Source organism: Gracilinanus agilis, chromosome 2, assembly GCF_016433145.1.
Source record: "Gracilinanus agilis isolate LMUSP501 chromosome 2, AgileGrace, whole genome shotgun sequence".
Lineage (NCBI taxonomy): Eukaryota > Metazoa > Chordata > Mammalia > Didelphimorphia > Didelphidae > Gracilinanus > Gracilinanus agilis.
Genome location: NC_058131.1, coordinates 199737982 through 199756362, shown reverse-complemented (window position 1 = coordinate 199756362; position 18381 = coordinate 199737982). Strand labels below are relative to the sequence as shown.

The 18381-nt window shown below is 38.0% G+C and overlaps 1 protein-coding gene across 1 annotated transcript in view; it reads left to right on the top strand.

Annotated features, from left to right (window-relative positions):
• Positions 1 to 18381, top strand: part of MYT1L (myelin transcription factor 1 like) — a 309828-nt gene that overhangs the window by 238034 nt on the left and 53413 nt on the right. The window contains exons 17-18 of the mRNA XM_044660933.1: positions 6616 to 6699; positions 8888 to 9109. Coding sequence (XP_044516868.1) covers positions 6616 to 6699; positions 8888 to 9109 — 306 coding nt within the window. The remainder of the gene's footprint in view (positions 1 to 6615; positions 6700 to 8887; positions 9110 to 18381) is intronic.

Genomic DNA, 18381 nt, shown 5'->3' with positions numbered 1-18381 from the left:
GAGGGAGGGAGGGAGGGAGAGAGAGAGAGAGAGAGAGAGAGAGAGAGAGAGAGAGAGAGAGAGAGAGAATATATGAATCCAATATTTAGATTGGAGTTCTCTTCCTAAAAAGCAAGTCTCAAGGAGAGATTTTAATATAATCCCAAGAGAATAAAGACTATTAGTTAATGCAATTAATAACTTATAAGAAAAAAAGACGAACACAAAATATAATCAAAGTAAAAGAGGCATCAAAGAAGACACAGCTGCCTTAATTGAACTGACATTACTCAAGATCTCAAAAAGAAGTACACAGCTTTCTAAATTTCTGAAATCATACCACTTCTTTCTTCAGATAAAATTAACTACTTAATTGAGTCTCTAAAACAGGGGTCGGCAACATATGGCTCTCAAGCCATATCTGGCTCTTTTGAGGGCCAGATATGGCTCTTTCTGCAGGAGCCATAAAGTCAATTTTTTTCAGGCACTGTTACAGGAGCGCGCACTGTGAGCACTGTACGGCTCTCACGAAATCACATTTTAAAAAATGTGGCGTTTATAGCTCTCATGGCCAAAAATGTTGCAGACCCCTGCTCTAAAGATTTTGTCCAGTGATCACCATTCCACTGTAGAAAGGTAAGGGATGGGAAATGGAGGAACAAGTCAGGTATCCATGTTCCTAAAAGACCATTTGAATTCATCATAAGTTATCTGTTTTTGCTTCCTTCCATGCAAGTTAATTTTTTTAAAAATTCAACTTATTAATGAGTTTCTACATCTATATATCTCTTTAGGCAGCTTCCCCTTTTCTTCGTCATGAGATTGATTTCTGTTTATAAGTATGCTATGTAGAAAGCATTGTAGGGAATGTATTTTTCTTTAAATCACAATCCAACACATGGTCACCTAGAGCCAAGTTCTTCTAAAACAGAGCTTAATTATATAGAAGTTCACCCTTATGAAACAAAAGTATTTAATTGTATTTAAGATGATAGAATTATTAGGTACTAAAAGTATTTTATAGATGGTCTAGTCCAATCCTCCCATTGTTCAGATGGAGAAAGGCTAAGAATAGGAAAGTGACTGGTAAAAAGTCGGAAAGCTGTGCAGCTTATGGCTCAGTGGATTGAGAGCCAGACCTAGAGACAACGGGAGGTCCTAGGTTCAAATCTGGCCTCAGATACTTCCCAGCTGTGTGACCCTGGGCAAGACACTTAACCCCCAATGCCTAGCCCTTACCACTCTTCTGCCTTGGAACCAATACACAGTATTGACTCCAAGATAGAAGGTAAGCATTTAAAAAAAAAAAAAAAGTCCTAAAGCAAGTTAATGCCAGAGCTTCCTTCTCCTTGTTCAGCCCAGATACCTAGTAACTAAGTCATCCTCTGGTTACAACCCAAAACTCTTCATTCCTCCCCTATTGTTCTCCCACCATCAGAAATGGAATCTTTTTTTTTTTAGCTAAAGTACTTTTTTTTAATTTAATTTAATTTTTAAAATTTTTTCCATAGTTACATGATTCATGTTGTCTCTCTCCACTCTTCCCTCCCCCTTCCTGAAACTGACAGTCAGTTCTACTGGGTTATACACATATTATCACTCAAAACCTATTTCCATATTATTCATTTTCATAATAAGGTAATCTTTTAAAATCAAAATCGCAAATCATATACCCATATAAACAAGTGATAAATTATATGTTTTCTTCTGGGAGGTAAGGAAGGGACACATTGAGACAGATTTACCTGCTCAGCCTTTTCTTGACGACTGACTGTTGCTCCTGCCAGCTCTCTGAAGCAGGAGAGGAAGGTAGTAACAGTGCCCTTAATACTCCTATTAACCAACTGATTCGAGTACAAAAATTAGAAAGAAGCTCATCATTGCTAATCCAATGATGACCTGAAATATGAAGGAAAGATGTGAGGAAAAGGTATGATTCCTCCCCACCCACTATTGCTTCATGCCAGTAGTTACAGTATGTATAGATATTATAAATACTGATCATCTTTGTTTTACAGATAATTTCATTATTAAAAAAAAAACCTCATTAGTGTATGGTCTTCCCTGCCACCAAATTGTCCCTAATTCTTTGTCCCACAAGAAAATAAAAATCACAGGAAGAATCAAGATTGTTGCAATATCTTTTTAAAAACTTAAGATTATTAATCCAAATGATAAAGAAAAAATGTTTGTGAAGGTTTGAAAAATACTTTATAAATAGTTTCTCATTTTATCCTCACAAGAACCCCAAGAGAGTGTTATTATTTTCCCCATTTTATAGATAAGGAAATTGAGGCATACAGAGGTTAAGTGCCCATGCCAAAATCACACAGCTATTAAATATCTGAGGCAAGATTTGAACTCAGATCTTCCTGACTCCACCATCCTATCTACTGTGTCATCTAGCTGTCAAAAATTAAAGAAAGGATTTTAAAATGTATTTTAACATTTCATATATTTTTTTAATTTTTCCATGGTTTCATGATTCATGTTTTCTCCCTCCCTTCATCCTCCCCCATCCTGGAACTGACAAGCAATTCCATTGGGTATACATACATACATACATACATATATACATACATACATACATACATATATATATATATATATACATAAATATATAAAATCATGGAGAGAGGATTTATATTGATATATTATTAGATATATATGATTATATTATATATTTGATATATGATAAATTTGATTTGATATATTTGAAATATATGATATATAATATATTACCTTGATTGGAAGCTTTTTTTCTGCTCACTAATGGCAGAAATGTGATAAGACCAAATGGCAATCCCAATATGGTTTAATGAAGTCTACTTAACACTCTACCAACTTAGTCATTAAGGTATTGGATAGGATCAGACACAAAAGAAGGAGCTAAAAGCGTTGTCCTCTTCCTGGAGAATACCAGGGCTCTGCTCTGGGAAGTCATGAAGATTCCGCCCCATGTTCAGGCATCAGCAGTATGGTAAAGCCACCTCTCCACATAATTTAATATAATACAAACTCCTTAAGAGCAAAGAATGTTCCAACTTTTATCTCTATATTGCAAGCCTCCAGCACACTATTGAGTGTATAATAGGAACTTTAAAATATTTGTTAGTTGATTATTTTTTCTTCAGTAAAGGTGGAAACACCATCTTTGCTATAGGAGCAATCATTAAAGCTTATCCCCAAAATAACTTGGTAGAAAACAGATTTATTTCACCATTTTAAAGAAACACACACACAAAATCTACCATAGGTTTTAAATCCTATTTATATTGAAACATAAAGAAGCAAATCCATCATTGATAGCAAAACTGGCCCTCCTCACAGGAGTATTCTGGGAAATGATTAACTGACTCAAAAGAAAAAGGGAGGAGGGGAGTACAATAGTCACTCTTTTAAGTTTAATCTGCATCATTAACATTTTACTTTCTTATGTCTAGACAATAGACAACAATAAATCAAGCCCTGCTCAGATTTGTAATGTTTGCCAGTGGCATAAATGTTCACATAAAAATTTTAACAATCAGTAAACCAGTATGATCTGGCTCCAAAATACCTATGGGTCCTGTGACTTTCCTGGGTTTATTCCTGCAATGCTTCCATGAAATTACTACTCACTCTTTCCTGTTCATCTATTCTTCAACATGCCCAAGCCAAGAAAATCTATTAATGTGCTTCCTTCAGTATCTAATCTCCAACATCTCAATAGATCAGTATGGCCTTTAAGTCAACAAGCAGTTATTAATTGCCTACTATATGCCAGGTACCAAGCTGAGATACAAAAATAGGCAAAAAATCAGTGCTCTCAAGTAATTCACAGCCTAATCAGGGAGAAAACATGCAAATAACTTTGTACAAATAAGATATAGGCAGGATAACTTGGAGACAATCTTAGAGGAAAAGTACTAGCATTAAGGAATAGTTGAAGGGGCAGCTAGGTGCCTCAGTGTATAGATAGCCATGCCTATAGACAGGAAGTCCTGGGTTCAAATCTAACCTTGGTATCTGAGTTAAGGAAGTATCTTCCTTAACTGTATGACCCTGGGCAAGTCAATTAACCCCAGTTACCTAACCCTTATCATTCTTCTGCCTTAGAATGGATACTTAAGATTGATTCTAAGATGGAAGGTAAGGGTTTAAAAAAAGAAAGAATTGAAAAAAAGCTTCCTTTTGGCCTCAGACACTGTCTAGCTGTGTGACCCTGGGCAAGTCACTTAACCCCCATTACCTAGCCCTTTATGCTCTTCTGCCTTGGAACCAATGGTATTGGTTCCAAGGCAGAAGCTATGGGTTTAAAAAAAAAAAGCTTCCTACAAAAGGTAGGATTTTACCTGAGACCTAAAGGAAGTCAGGAAATAGAGACGAGACGAGGAGGGATAGAAGCCTAGGGATGAGAAACAGCCAGTGAAAATGCATGGAGTCAGGAGATTGAGTGTCTTATGCTAGAAACAGCAAGACCATTGTCAGTAGAACATAGAGTAGTACATAGAGGGGAGTAAAATGTAAGAAGTTTGGAGTGGAAGGAAGAAGCAGATCCCAAAAGGCTTTAAAAGCCAAGCAAAGGATTTTAGATTTGATCCTGAAGGTCACAGAGAGCCAGTGGAGTTTACTGAATAAGAGGTGAGAGGAAGGTGATAGAACAGACTTGAGCTTGAGGAAAGATCACTCTGTTAGCCAAGAGGGAGGAGAGAGACAAGACTATTGAGATAGCACCACCGGTGTGAAATGAGGAGAGACTATACCAAGGACACAGCAGGGTCAGAGGAGAGAAGTGAAAGGAAAGGAAGGTAGAGGCATTAAGAATTAGAGATGACTTCTGAAAGGAATCTAGCCACCAAAAGGAAATATGAACTATAGCTAGTGGGGCTGAATAGATAGAGTAAAAGCTTTTTGACTCTGAGGGTCATGATCATATCTGTAGGCAACAGAGAAGCAGTCAATAGATGGAATGAGATTGAAGATTAATGGGAGGGTATGTATATGGTAGAAGGGCAAACATCTTTGAGAAGATGAGTTGGAATGTGATCAAATGCCTGCCTTGGCAAGGAAAAGGGCCACTTCTTCTTGGCAGCTAGAGATGAAGGAGGAGATGGTGGGAGAAGACATCTGGCATGAAGGGGAGAACAAAGATCTATTCAAATAGCCTCAAAGTTTGCAATGAGATATGAAGCAAGGCTCTCACCTGAGAGGGTAACAGGGAGGAAAGCTATAGAATATTTGAGAAGGGATAAAAAAGTGTGAAAGAAACACTAGTGAGGGGGGACAGTGAATAAATTAGGCAAGAATGGCTTTGCTGCAGTCAAGGACCCAGTAACCACAATTTCATGATTTTCTACACTTTCTACACAATAATACTGCTTCATATGACAGCACAAGATAGGAGCTAGGGCAGTAGATGGTAGGAATTATCCAAGTCTTGAGCTTGCAGAGAAGGATCATTGATAGAATGAGGGAGTGCTAGATTCTAAAGAGGATAATGTAGAGTTGAACTGGTTTAGCAAGAGGTTAACATGAGGAAAGGAGGAGAGGGTAACTATTTCAAAGATAATAGCCTGGGGAAAAAAATTAAGAAATGGAATAATTGGAGGTCACCAAGAAGATGAAGTAGGGGGTTAAGAGTTATAAGCTAGAGAAAGCAATGGTATGACAAAAAGTTATGATCTTTCTACCCCAGGTACTAGTTCATCTTACCTGTCTCAAACTTTTCACAAGACTTATATTGGAAAGGAACTTTAAGATCCTCTAGTCAACGGGTTCTTAACCTTTTTAAAATCAGGAACCCCTTTGGCAATCTGAAGAGCCTATGGGGAGGGGGCAGCTGGGTAGCTCAGTGGATTGAGAGCCAGGCCTAGAGATGGGAGGTTCTAGGTTCAGATCTGGCCTCAGACACAGTACTGATTCCAAGATGAAAGGTAAGGGTTTAAAAAAATTTTTTTAATTTAAAAAAAAATTTTTAAGCCTATAGACCTCTTCTTTGAATAGTGCTTTTAAAAGCATAAAATAAAATACGCAGAATTACAAAGAAAACCAATTATATTAAAATTCAGTTACCAAATGTTTATTAAAAACAAAAAATCATGGAGCCCTTGATTAACTCTAATCCCCTCAGTTTTATAGAAAAGGAAATGGAGAATTAGAGTTCACACCTCTCGTAAGCCACAAAACTAGTAAGAAGTTTCCCAAACTATTTTCTACACTTTAATTTAACTTTGACTAAAACGTCCTCTTTTCATGTTGTGTGGTTTCTTTGGTTGGTTACTAGTTCTTCTATTGTCACTGACAATCTCAGTCTCTGAATGAACTCAGCAGTTCAGCCCAGAATTTAAGTGACAACTCACAGCTTCAAAGGCAAGCCCAATCACTTCTAGACCTTTTGGCAAAGATCAAGTGTAATATCAAAGGCAAGCCCAGTCTATAATGATCTCCTTTTCTTATGTTCCAGGGAAGGTGGCAGACTAAGGTCACGTTGCCTTTAGAGGACAAAGAGTATTTGACCAGGGGAATGGCATTTTCTGGTTTTCCATGACAAAACCTAAGAACTTTCAAAAGAGTCTAATTCAAGCAGCATTGTGGAAGAGAGTGTAGTAGACAACGGGTAAGGGATTGCTTTCTCAGACTTTCCTTCTTGTTTAGCCTTTCAGGTTGTCCTAGAGCAAAGAAAAGTGGAATCAGGATAGCCCAAAGTAAAGAAGACAAAGAAGACCAAGAGCCCATTAGGTAAGTGGAATGCTAAGATCTGTTAGATCAATTTGTACAATACAGATTTAATGATGGTTAACACTAGACAATCCAAAAAGTGTCACTGAAGTAGGTAGTGGCCATTAGCAAAGTAAAGTAGAAGCTAAACCATCCTTTTAAGAATTTAGTAAAGAGGCAAGAGAAAGGTTGTTTCATTATCAAAAGTAGAAAAAGAGGATAGCCTTAGAGCATCAATGAAGAAATAGATATTACAGCTAATGTCCAACAGAAAGTTAATGTTCATCAGAAAGCCCTGAAGGTTTGTCTAATGTTTAGTACACTCCAAGACACAAAACTATTGATAGGATCATACATTCAGTGCTGGAAGGGATCTTAGGCATCATCTGGTCCAACTCTCTCATTTTATAGATGAGAAAACTGGTACAGGAAAGTGAAAAAAACTTGCCTAAGGATGTCCCTGGGAGTAAGTGGCAGGACTGGAATTTAAACCCAGGATTTCTGACTGCAGATCCATTGCTCTTATAGCTGTGATAAAGAGGCAGTCAGTGTAGCCTTCAAGAAAGAAGGCTGGACCTGGAATGAAGAAACTCTGAATTTGAATCTTACCTCAGATTTTTACTAGTTCTATGACTGTGTCATCGAAGTGACTTGCCCTCTCTGATCCAGTTACCCCATCTGTAATATAAGGAAAATGATGATCACAGCTACCTACCAGGGTTGTTGTAAGGATCAAGTGAGATATTTGGAAAGCACTTTGCAAATCTTAAAGGAACATATTTCAGTCAAACTATTATTATCATTGTTATTATTGTTACATCCTGCTGTATTAAATGTAACAAATTACAAGTTTTTCACAGTCTTGTGTGCGATGCATAGGTATCTCCTTTAAAACACATAAATTAAACTTTTGTAAGAACTGTTATAATAATGTCCCTCAACTGTAAAATAATAACAATAATAATAATAATAGCTAACATTTCTATAATGCTTAATACATTCTAGGCATTATGCTGAACTCTACGGTTTTTATTTCATTTTACCCTCACAAAATCCTGAGAGCTAGGTGCTGTTTTCATTCCCATTTTACTGATGAGGAAACTGAGGCAAACAGGAGTTAAGTGACTTGCCCAGGGTCATATAGCTAGTAAGTATCTGAGGACAGATTTGAACTCAGTTCTTCCTAACTCTAGGCCTGACACTCTACCCACTGCACCACCTAAATAATCTTGTTAGCTGATATGCCTAGCTCTCAAAGGTATCCTGAGGATCAAAGGAGAAGTTGTGTAAACATACCTGGTGACTCAAAATACACCCTCCAAATGCCAGCTATTGTTACTTTTTGCTACATGCAGTTTAATTTTTATTAATAGACTGTGTGGCTTGCTGTCTCCCTTAAGTAATAAACAGTTTGATTTACTGATTCGGTAAGGAAAGATATGATCTTGAGGTGATGAGAAGGCACATTGACGTCTCAGGTGAATGTTTTCTAGAGTCAGGATTTATATTGAGAATTGGACATCAGACAACCCTCAGGCTATTGTGGTGCATCAGCCCATGCTTGGACATCAGCTGTGATAGAGATGCCGCAGGGTGTCTTAATTAACTAGAAGGATATGTTCTGGCTAACAATACACTAGTATCCTGTAGGGAACATAAAGTGGCCAATTGAGTGTTCCAACTCCTGCCCCCTGGATTTCCCAAATGTTAAAGCCAAAAGCACAATTCTCCTCCTCATTTAAAACTTAATCCCGTTCAGTCTTCAAACTGAAAATAATGAGACTAAACTAGATCCCCTGTGAATTTGCATTGTCCTCTTCCAAAGACCAGTAATCCATCCCAAAGGAGATCTTTTAAAAAAAACCCCAACTCATCTTTCCAAAAGAAAATCAGCCTCATTTTCCAACCTGCATCTAAGTTGGAGCCCATCTCCTACTTGCTAAGATAGGACGGTTTTCATCTGCCAAGAGCTCTCCCCCTATGAGCCGATAGACTTAATGAGTCCACTAGGTGGCGTCTTTGTTGATTTCACTTTATTATTTTTTTCTTCTTTCTTTCTTTCTTTCTTTCTTTCTTTTTTTTTTTTTTGAGTCCGTAGAGCATGATTGTTCTTTTTTTTTTCATGTCAGGTTGTTTTGACTTTGTTGTAGAGGCTACCAGGTATATGATGGCAAGACAGTAAAGTTTATCTCATCTATCTGCTATCCAGATGTCCAGTTCCTGGTTGTGATGGTCAGGGTCATATAACTGGAAAGTATGCATCCCACCGCAGTGCGTCAGGGTGCCCTCTAGCAGCCAAAAGGCAAAAGGATGGGTACTTAAATGGCTCCCAGTTCTCTTGGAAGTCAGTGAAGACGGAAGGTATGTCATGTCCCACTCCAGGATGTGATGGCTCAGGACACGTCAGTGGTAGTTTCCTTACACACCGCAGGTGAGTAATTCCCCCGTTGGTTGTTGTCTATGATGAGACCCCATTTCATTAGTCGGGAATGATCTTGTGTCCAGTCTCCTGGTCATGGTGTGAATAGGTGTGAACTGGAGCTTTTCATAAGCTCAAGGTAGTTTCTTCAATGGAAAAGAAAAACAAAGCCTGAGACATAGTAAGGGAATCCATCAAGTTTTAGTCTTCAGAGGAGAGATGGAATAAAGCTTTAGAAACAAACAGATGCATTTTGAGTACAAGCTCAAGTGTCATTAGATGCACCAAAATACAAGTTTTTCAGAGTACCATGTCCAATGCAGCTAGATATCTTCATTAATACATGTAAAATAAATATCTGTAAGAACTATTTCAATAATGTCTATAGGCTTGCTCTTAGTATAAAATGCTGAAGCCCAGCCTTTGATTCTAGTGTCTCTCCAAGCAGTGTAAGGGAAATTGGGAAATTTTCAAAAGGTTCTCTCAGCCCAAATAGTTTGGATTTGCTTTATTACGTAGGGTAGTTTGAAATAGAGGGAAATAGTCAGAAGATCCTAGGACTTAGAGGTAGAAAGGAACTTGGAGGTCATCTAGTTCAACCCCCTTATTTTTAGTGATGAGAAAATTGAGGCTCACAGGGATGAAGTGTACAGTATCAGAAATAGAATTCAAATCCAGTCCTTTGATTCCCAATCTACTGTTCATTCTGGATTCAATTAATCTCAAAGTTTCAAGGGACTTCAAAACCACATCATCCTATCTTACATCACACATTGTCAAATCAAATGTTATTAGTATGTCACAATGACAAAAAGTTTAGAATTTTTATTATTAAAACAGAGACATAAATAGCAGTAGTTTATGTAGCCCAGATGAGCACCGACTTGTGGAATGAGTATATAATAACTCCTCAACTGCCCTCTAAATTTAACTAGACTATGGCAAGTCTATGGCAGGTGATTACAAGTTTAGAGGAAGTAGAGAAACCCTTGCAAAAGTTGCTCATCAAGTTCTCTCTCTCGCTCTTACCTGAAGGATTGTCAGTCTGCATCCTAGATGTACTTATAATATACTAGCAAGAACAAAAGAAAACCAAAGTGACAAGTCTAACAATAGACATGATGGCAGTGAAGATGTGTCATTAGGCTTGTGGGGGAGAGGGAAGATCATTTTAAAACATCCTATTGAATGCAACCCAGGCAGCATGGTTGAGGGGATAGGGCTCTGGCCTTGGAGTCAGCAGGACCCTTACTGGATGACCTCGTGCAAATCACTTAGCCTCTGTGTGCTCCATTTTCCTCATCTGTAAACATATGAGATTTGACCCCCTCAAATCCTTCCAGCTCTAGAGCCATGAACTCATGTATTGTATGTTCCCTTTGAATTAGGAAAACTCTCATTACAAAAAGAAAAGGCTATAGAAACAACTAAATACTTAGCCGAAATAGGGTCTTTCACAGAACCCTCCCCTAAAAGGAAAAGCAGTGTCTTCACCAGTGTAGCCTATTGACTGTTTCTACCAGATCTGTCATTAGAAAAAGGGTCTGGGTTCCACACCCTGCTCTGTTTGTTACAAACTGTGCAATCTTGAGCAAGTCACTTAACTTTTCTGAAATTCAGCTTCCTTTTCTATAAAATGAAGAGGCTGAACTAGTTGATATCTAAGGGGCTTTCCCATTCAGAGTCCTATGATCCTATGAGGGAGCCAGAGAGCATTCATTTTAGGGGTTCATGTTCTCTCATTCTTGAAATGTAGTTCACGTGCCCATATAAAATTTGCTTATAAATCATAAATGTACTATATTAGATTAAGAAACTTGTTTCTGTGGGACAGCTGGGTAGCTCAGTGGATTGAGAGTCAGGCCTAGAGACGGGAGGTCCTAGGTTCAAATCTGGCCTCATACACTTCCCAGCTGTGTGACCCTGGGCAAGTCACTTGACCCCCATTGCCCATCTTTACCACTCTTCCACCTATGTACCAATACACAGAAGTTAAGGGTTTAAAAAAATTCAAAAAAAAAAAAAAGAAACTTGTTTCCATCTGTCAATTTTTTATTGAATTGTCATAGCTGGGACAAAGAAAATTTTTCACATATCAGGGACCATTTTACCATGGAAACTATTGCTCAAAGATAGCCATTTCTCATACCTTCCTGAAGTAGGCTAAGAGATCTAAATTCTATTCAGTGGCTTCTCTTCACAAGTAAGTTGAAATGTATGGAATTAAGTTAGATGAATTATGAAAAGAGTTGTTGCCCCCAATTCCAGGCCTCCATTTCATTCTCTGTTAATGGGGGTGATTAGACAAGATGATCTCTATCCAAGACCCCATCTAGCTATGGCAGACTATGGTTCTAATTGGCTTGTCAGAGATCTGATGGTTACTGTGGCAACTGCAAGCAGGAAACAGCTGTCACATGCTCCTCCAGAAGATACTATGACCCAGAGGAGTCAGTCAACTAGCATTTAATAAATACCCATTATGTGCCAAACACTGTGCTAAGCCTTGGGGATGTAAAGAAAGCCAAAATAAAACAAACAACAACAAGTCAATCCCTGCTCTCAAGGAGCTCATAGTCTAATGGTGGAGATAACATGCAAACAACAGTATGGGGAAAACAGAGGGAAGGCAGAGAAAGACCAGGAAAGACTTCCTGTAGCAAATAGGATGTTAGCTGAGACCTGAAGGAAGCTAAAGGAGCTAAAGGAGCTAAGAGGCAGAGATAAGGAGAGTAAGAATTCCAGATGTGGGGGACAGCCATTGAAAGTGCTCAAATTCAGGAGACAAAATGTTCTATAAGGAACAGCAAGAAGAGCAGTGTCACTGGATCTCATAGTATGTGGGTGAGGCATAAGAACACTGGAAAAATAGAAGAGTCCAGAATATCAAAGGCTTTGAAAACCAATCAAAGAATTTTATATTTGATCCCATTTTCCCAGTGGAACAATATGGAATACCATTTTGGCAATGCTCATGATTCCTCTACACTTGTTCCCCCCCAGTGCTTAGCTTGGTTAACTTTCCATTGTTTCTACCTAGGTAGCAAAAAGGAGTGATTTTTCCACCAAAGAGCAGTCTCCAAGATTCGTTCCTCTTTTCTTTTCTCTTTTCCTTCTGAATCATGTTCACTATAGAATGACAACCTCAGTTCATGAGTGTTCACAAACACATAACCACTGTATCCTACAACATAAGGGCATCTTACTGGTTATACACACACACATACACACACACACACACACACACACACACGAATAACAGAATCAGGGTCCAAAAAGATGGTAGCAGAGTAGAACCATGGGTCAATTTTAATAAGATGAAATTGAAAAAATGACAAGTAGTGACTTATACATGGGTTTAAATGATCAACTGTACAAGTTCTAGGTAGACCAGTGATGGGCAAACTTTTTAAAGAGGGGGCCAAGGGAAAGGAAATGCTCATCTGTCAGTCTGTTTCTAAAGCTGTTTCTTTTGAAGTTTCATTGTATTGTATCCTACTCATTGTATTCATCAGATTAGGAATAATGTCGTGGGGCCAGATAGAAAATTTCAGGGGACCACATCTGGCCTGCAGGCTGTAGTTTGGCCATCCACTGAGCTAGACGATAGTTTGTGCGGAAAAGATGTAAGCTCAATAGGAATGGATATAGTGATATGGCAGCCAAAAAAAATCTAATGGAATCTTAGACTGCATAGTACCCAGAGGAAGAAGGAAATGACTCTGTTCTGCCTGGCCAGACCATATCTGGCATTATTATAATTAGAGGTCCATATTTTATGAAGGACATCCTTCCTTGATAAGCTGGAGCATGTCCAGAGCAAGATGAATAGGGCTAAAGTACACTGAGTGGCTTAGAAGCAATTACTTTCTGTAAAAAAAGGAGGAACCAATGATATTTATTTTGGAAAAGGCATAAAACATCTTTTGGAAGAGAGGTGGTAGATTACAGATGTAGAAAGAGGCATACCATCAAAAATGCTCAAGGTGCTAATTTTTCTTGTTGAACTGTACATCTTTGTGACAAACAAGGTTAGATTATAAATGATAGTGATAGTTTAAAAAATCAATGAAATATAGATAAGATAAGTAGAAAAGGCTTTTATTATGCATTTTCTACATACTGGGAATAATGCTAAGCACTAGGAATACAGAAGAAACAAAAAGATATTCCCTGCCCTCTTGGAACTTACATCCCAATGGAGAATACAACACATAAAAAAAGGAGCTGAGATTTTTGGCATATAGGGTGTAAAAGAAACCTGTGGATGAGATATCCCTGAAGGGGAATGGTAGAAAAGTTCAGAGATCAGGATCAGAGCTAGGAGAAGAATAAAGCAAAGATGGCTGGCTTAGGGATTTAATCAAAATGGATGTAGGTCCTGGTAGGAATTCACCAAACAGATGAGGCAACTTTAGGAGTAGAAGCATTATCCAAGGTAAAAAAAGCTTCTGCAGAATTGTGAAGAAGTCTGGAAAGTCATAAGCAAAGCTGGAAGAGGATTGAAGTAATTAAAAAATAATAATAGTAAGAGGAAGTCTTAGAATTGTTATTAGGAATAATAAATAAAAGTTGCAGAGAACTAGATTTCCATTCAGAAATCATGGACATTCCCTCCCACTATACTTCACTGTAGAAATTGACTATCCACTCAAGTAGGAATTCCTGTACAGGTAGCAGATTGACTAAGTAACCTTAAATCCCTTCCAACTCTCAAATTTTGTGATCTTACATCACTGTTAGCTTGACATCATTTTAAACCTTTTAATAAATTCTTTCAACTCTTGCATTGCTGCCTTTCTCTTTCCTGTAGAGGTCTGTCCTGTGGCCCTGACCCCATGGGAAAGAACCTATGGGCCTTTCATGAAAACTCTCCTGACCTCTACTCATATAATTAAATTTTTTTTTTCAATTTTCTAGGTTCTTGAGAAGCAGCATCTTTCCCTTTTTTCATCCTTGATTAAAACCATTTTTCAGATTTATTAGTATCTTCTGGAGTCTGTCCATAAAAACAAACAAACAAACAACAACAAAAAGAAAACCCCCTTACTAGTCTTTCCTCCAGTTAGGAACACTCAGCCCCTTGCCCAGTTTCCTAGAATGGAATACTCATATCCATCAGAATACTTTCATTTCCTCCCTCTTGTTCTTGATCTTACTTTTCATTAACAGCTTATTACCCCAGGGCCTCCATTCCACAACAGCTAATTCTTGATTCTCCTAAATATTTCTCTTAAGTTTTCAGTTTCCTTCCTCAAAACTCTTGAATCCTTCACCAGTGCCATCAATCCACTTGGCCTAATCCTGGGAGGTCTTCATTCTATGTCCACCAAGATTACAATTGCCATGTTAAACTCCAATTCATCATATCTCCAATATCTATTTTCTCTTCCAAACTTTTCAATAGTTTCCTTTTATCAACTAAATAAAAGAATAGACTCCTTAGCTTAGCATTCTAGTTCCTTTGTCCTCTGGCTCGAACCCAATCCTCTAGCCTTCTCTCAAAATGCTGAACATATGTAGCACTCCAGCTAAACAAAACAACTTGTCACTCAGTCATGTCTGATTCTCTGTAACTCCATTTGGGGTTTTTCTGGCAGACATTCCTGACAGTGGTTTGCCATTTCCTTCTCTAGCTAACTTACAGATGAGGAAACTGAGGCAAACAAGGTTAAGTGACTTGCCCAGGGTCACATTACTAGTATAACAGGTCAGATTTGAAGTCACATCTTCTTGACTTCAGGCTCAGGACTCTATCCATTGAACCACCTAGCTGCACTTAATCTTCTTCAATTATATCAAAGATAACAATGTTTCCTACTGGAGAATACTAGTCTTTGGTTCAAGAAGACCTGGGTTCAGATCTTGCCTTTAATATTTGCTGGCTAATTATTACTGAGTGAATCATTTTACCTATCTGAGCTTTAGTTTCATCATCTGTAAAAAAAATCTGTAATACCCAAAGTACTATCTCATAGGGATGTTAAGAGACTCAAATTAGACTTTTATATATATATATATGTGTGTGTGTGTGTGTGTGTGTGTGTGTGTGTATGTATTTAAGTACTTTGTAAATGTTAAAGAGCTATTATAAATGTCAATTTTAAATATAACTATCATATACTTTTCTCATCTCAAGCCTTTGCTAATGTAATTCTTTATACTTGGGATGCCCTCTTCAACCTCAACCAGTTGAAACTCTTTCTTCCTCAAAACCAAGCTCAATACTACCTCCCCCATGAAGCCTTCCCTCAACTTTCTCAAATGAAGTTTATTTTTATTTTCTTAAACCTCTCATGGCATTTTTCTCATATTTCTTTTCTATTGTTCATATTCTTTTATTTTGCATTTTGGTTATAATATTGTATAATAATAATAATAATAATAATAATAATATACCTGCTTTTTGAAATGTTGAATTCAACACATAGTCTAACTGGGTTCAGCCCTCTATTACTTCACCTACTTTTCTTACATTCTTTGGTTATTAAACCCCTAGATGAGTACTATGGAGATCAATTAGCCGTAGTTTAGATTTTGGTTAGCTCAAAGGTCTACTCAAAGGGAAGAAGTAGAGAGGAATTCAGAGTATAATATGAAGCAGATTAGGTCCAGTATTAGGTCCAGTATTTGTTTCTTACAGAAATAACACATAGATATGCAAAAAGGCAAAACAATTATAGTGATCATTGACAGAATAACTAAAAACGGGATTCAGTAACTTCATTTATAACTACTGATATACTTACTCTCCCAGAAGTCTGATATTTAAACCTCCGCAGAACATAAAGGAATTATAGAGAGCCAGCTCTCTATATGGTAGGGGTCCTGAGTGGCGTTTTGTGGCATCGGATTGTTAAGACAGGAAAAAGAAAATGAGAACAACCAAACTAGTGGTTAGCCCATGCTGAACTAACCTCTATGGGCTTTGGAGTTTATTTTATACTGGTTTCAAACAAAGAACACAAAGAAAGAGTCACAGCTGTGAAGGGGTTACAAATCATACACAACCCATTAAAGTCTAAAAAGTAGAGAGATAGGTACAAGGGCAAGGGCCAAATTCCAACCACCAATTAGTAAGGGGTCAATTCTGGGAGCAGAAATATATTTCATGGAGATTTTTACTAATTGAGTCCTGTCTTCCTGATTTACAGAATTTGGACCTGGTCAGATAAAGTCTGGACTAGGTTGTCTGGCTCCAGCTTATCTAAGTAATATTTTTTAGGGTTCCGGCTTCTTAATTATCAAGGAGAGAAACTGTTAACTCAGTAGCTGCTGGTCTACTAAGGACTCAAAGCTTTTCAATAAGTCTATAATGTTTTTCCAATAAGAAAAGGTATGGATCATAAAAGGGGTCAAAAGAGGGGTCTCAGATTTTTATCTTTTCTCTTATTGGCTTCCCACAAGGAATTTGTTAGACCACTGAATAGTTACCTCAGCTATGTACTGTCCAAACAACTCCCAATCTATATCTTCTGGTAAAAATGGATCAGACCTGGATCAATGCTCTTGTTGGCAGTGGCTGTCTTCCCTACGAATGCTGAATTCATTTTAGGAAGCTACTCCCTTTTCTTCTAATATGTTGTTCAGTTGTTTCAGTTGTGTCTGACTCTTCGTGACCCCACTTGAGTTTTCTTGGCAAAAATATTAGAACGATTAACCATTTCCTTCCCTTGTTCATTTTACAAATGAGAAAACTAAGGCAAACAGTGTTAAATGACTCGCCTGGGATTACTTAGCTAGTAACTATCTGAGATCATAATTTGAACTCAGGTCTTCCTGACTGCAGGCCCGGTGTTCTATACCCTGAGCCACCTAGTTTTCCATTATTCCTAATAAGCAATGATCAAAAGGACCCAGGACCTTGAATGCCTAACTTTGTCATCCAGCCTGCATATGGCTATCTCAGGATAGATACTTGTTCACCTAAAACCAGGAAGAATTTGGCACAAAAGAGGCAGTCTGAAGCCTAGGTTCATCTCACCTAGATAGGACACATGCCAGGGTATGGAATAAGATCAGCTATTCCCTCCCATAGTTCAAATATGGTCCATAGTGGGAAGAGAAGAGAACACTGAAAGTAGTGCTACTCCCTTTTAAATAGCCACTGATTGAACAGCTTAGCACCCAACAAGTGGCCACTGCCTCATGACCTCAAAGAACCAAGCCATTCAGATAGTTTTGATAATTACTACTTTAAAATATGGCTTAAAGATCTGATACTTTACTTTTTCCCCATTAATTCCTTTGATATTCTTAACCACCATTCAATACGGACTCACCAATAGTAGGAAGCAGCCAAGAACAACAGCATTGTACCGGATCAGAATTGGTCCCTGTTACATGTTTCTATCTGTGTCACAGCATTGTGAGGTGCACAGAGATAATATTCATAGAGCATTTGTAAACCTCGTGGCTTTTAAAAGTGCTGTTATCAACATAACCTTTAAACAGTGTTGAATATTAAGCCCAAGTTTTATTAGAGAAGTTGCATGTTGCAATAGAGGGAATGATGCATTCAGAGTCAATGGACCTAGGTTCAGATGCTTTCATTTCTTCTTACTCTCTGTATAACTTTGACCAAGTCTCAACCTCTCTGGACTTCAGGTTCCTTGTCTGTAAAATGAAAGGGTTGTACGCAATGACTCCTGCATTCACTTACAGCTATAAGTCTAAGATCTTATGATTAGGGCAACATTTTGACTACTTTAAAGCATTTGTTTCATCGTTAGTACTGCTAGGCTCTAAAATGCCTGATTCTTCACATTCAACCTCGTATTTGTGTAGTATGTGTCATTTAAAATCACTATGGGGGTCCTTAAAACTACATTTCCCGTGGTCCAATGGGTTTCCTGTTTTGGATTACGTATTGAAGGTGAGGGACTGTTTTTAAATAGGGGGGAAGTGACTTTGAACTTCCTCTTTAGCTACCTGAGCACACGGAGAGGGGGAAAGGTAAATGACTGAGGCAAGATTTGAATAGGTTTCTTACAGGTGCGTGGTCAGTTTATCTCTATCAGCATGGCTTTTATTAAAATACTATTCTTCCTTTTGATCCCGGCCATCCTCATTTTTAATCATAACAAGTAACAGGGACTATATATGTAGCACAATAATCTGAAGTCTCTCCCTTCTCTCCTTCTGCTAGTGCTGTTGATTAGCTGAGCTGTCAAATTCAGGTCAGCAAGGGATAGCTTAGATTTCTGATTATAGCATTGTTGGCTGATTGCTTAATAGCTCATCAAGCCAATGATAGGAGAGTCAGGACCACTGGAGGGTAATGA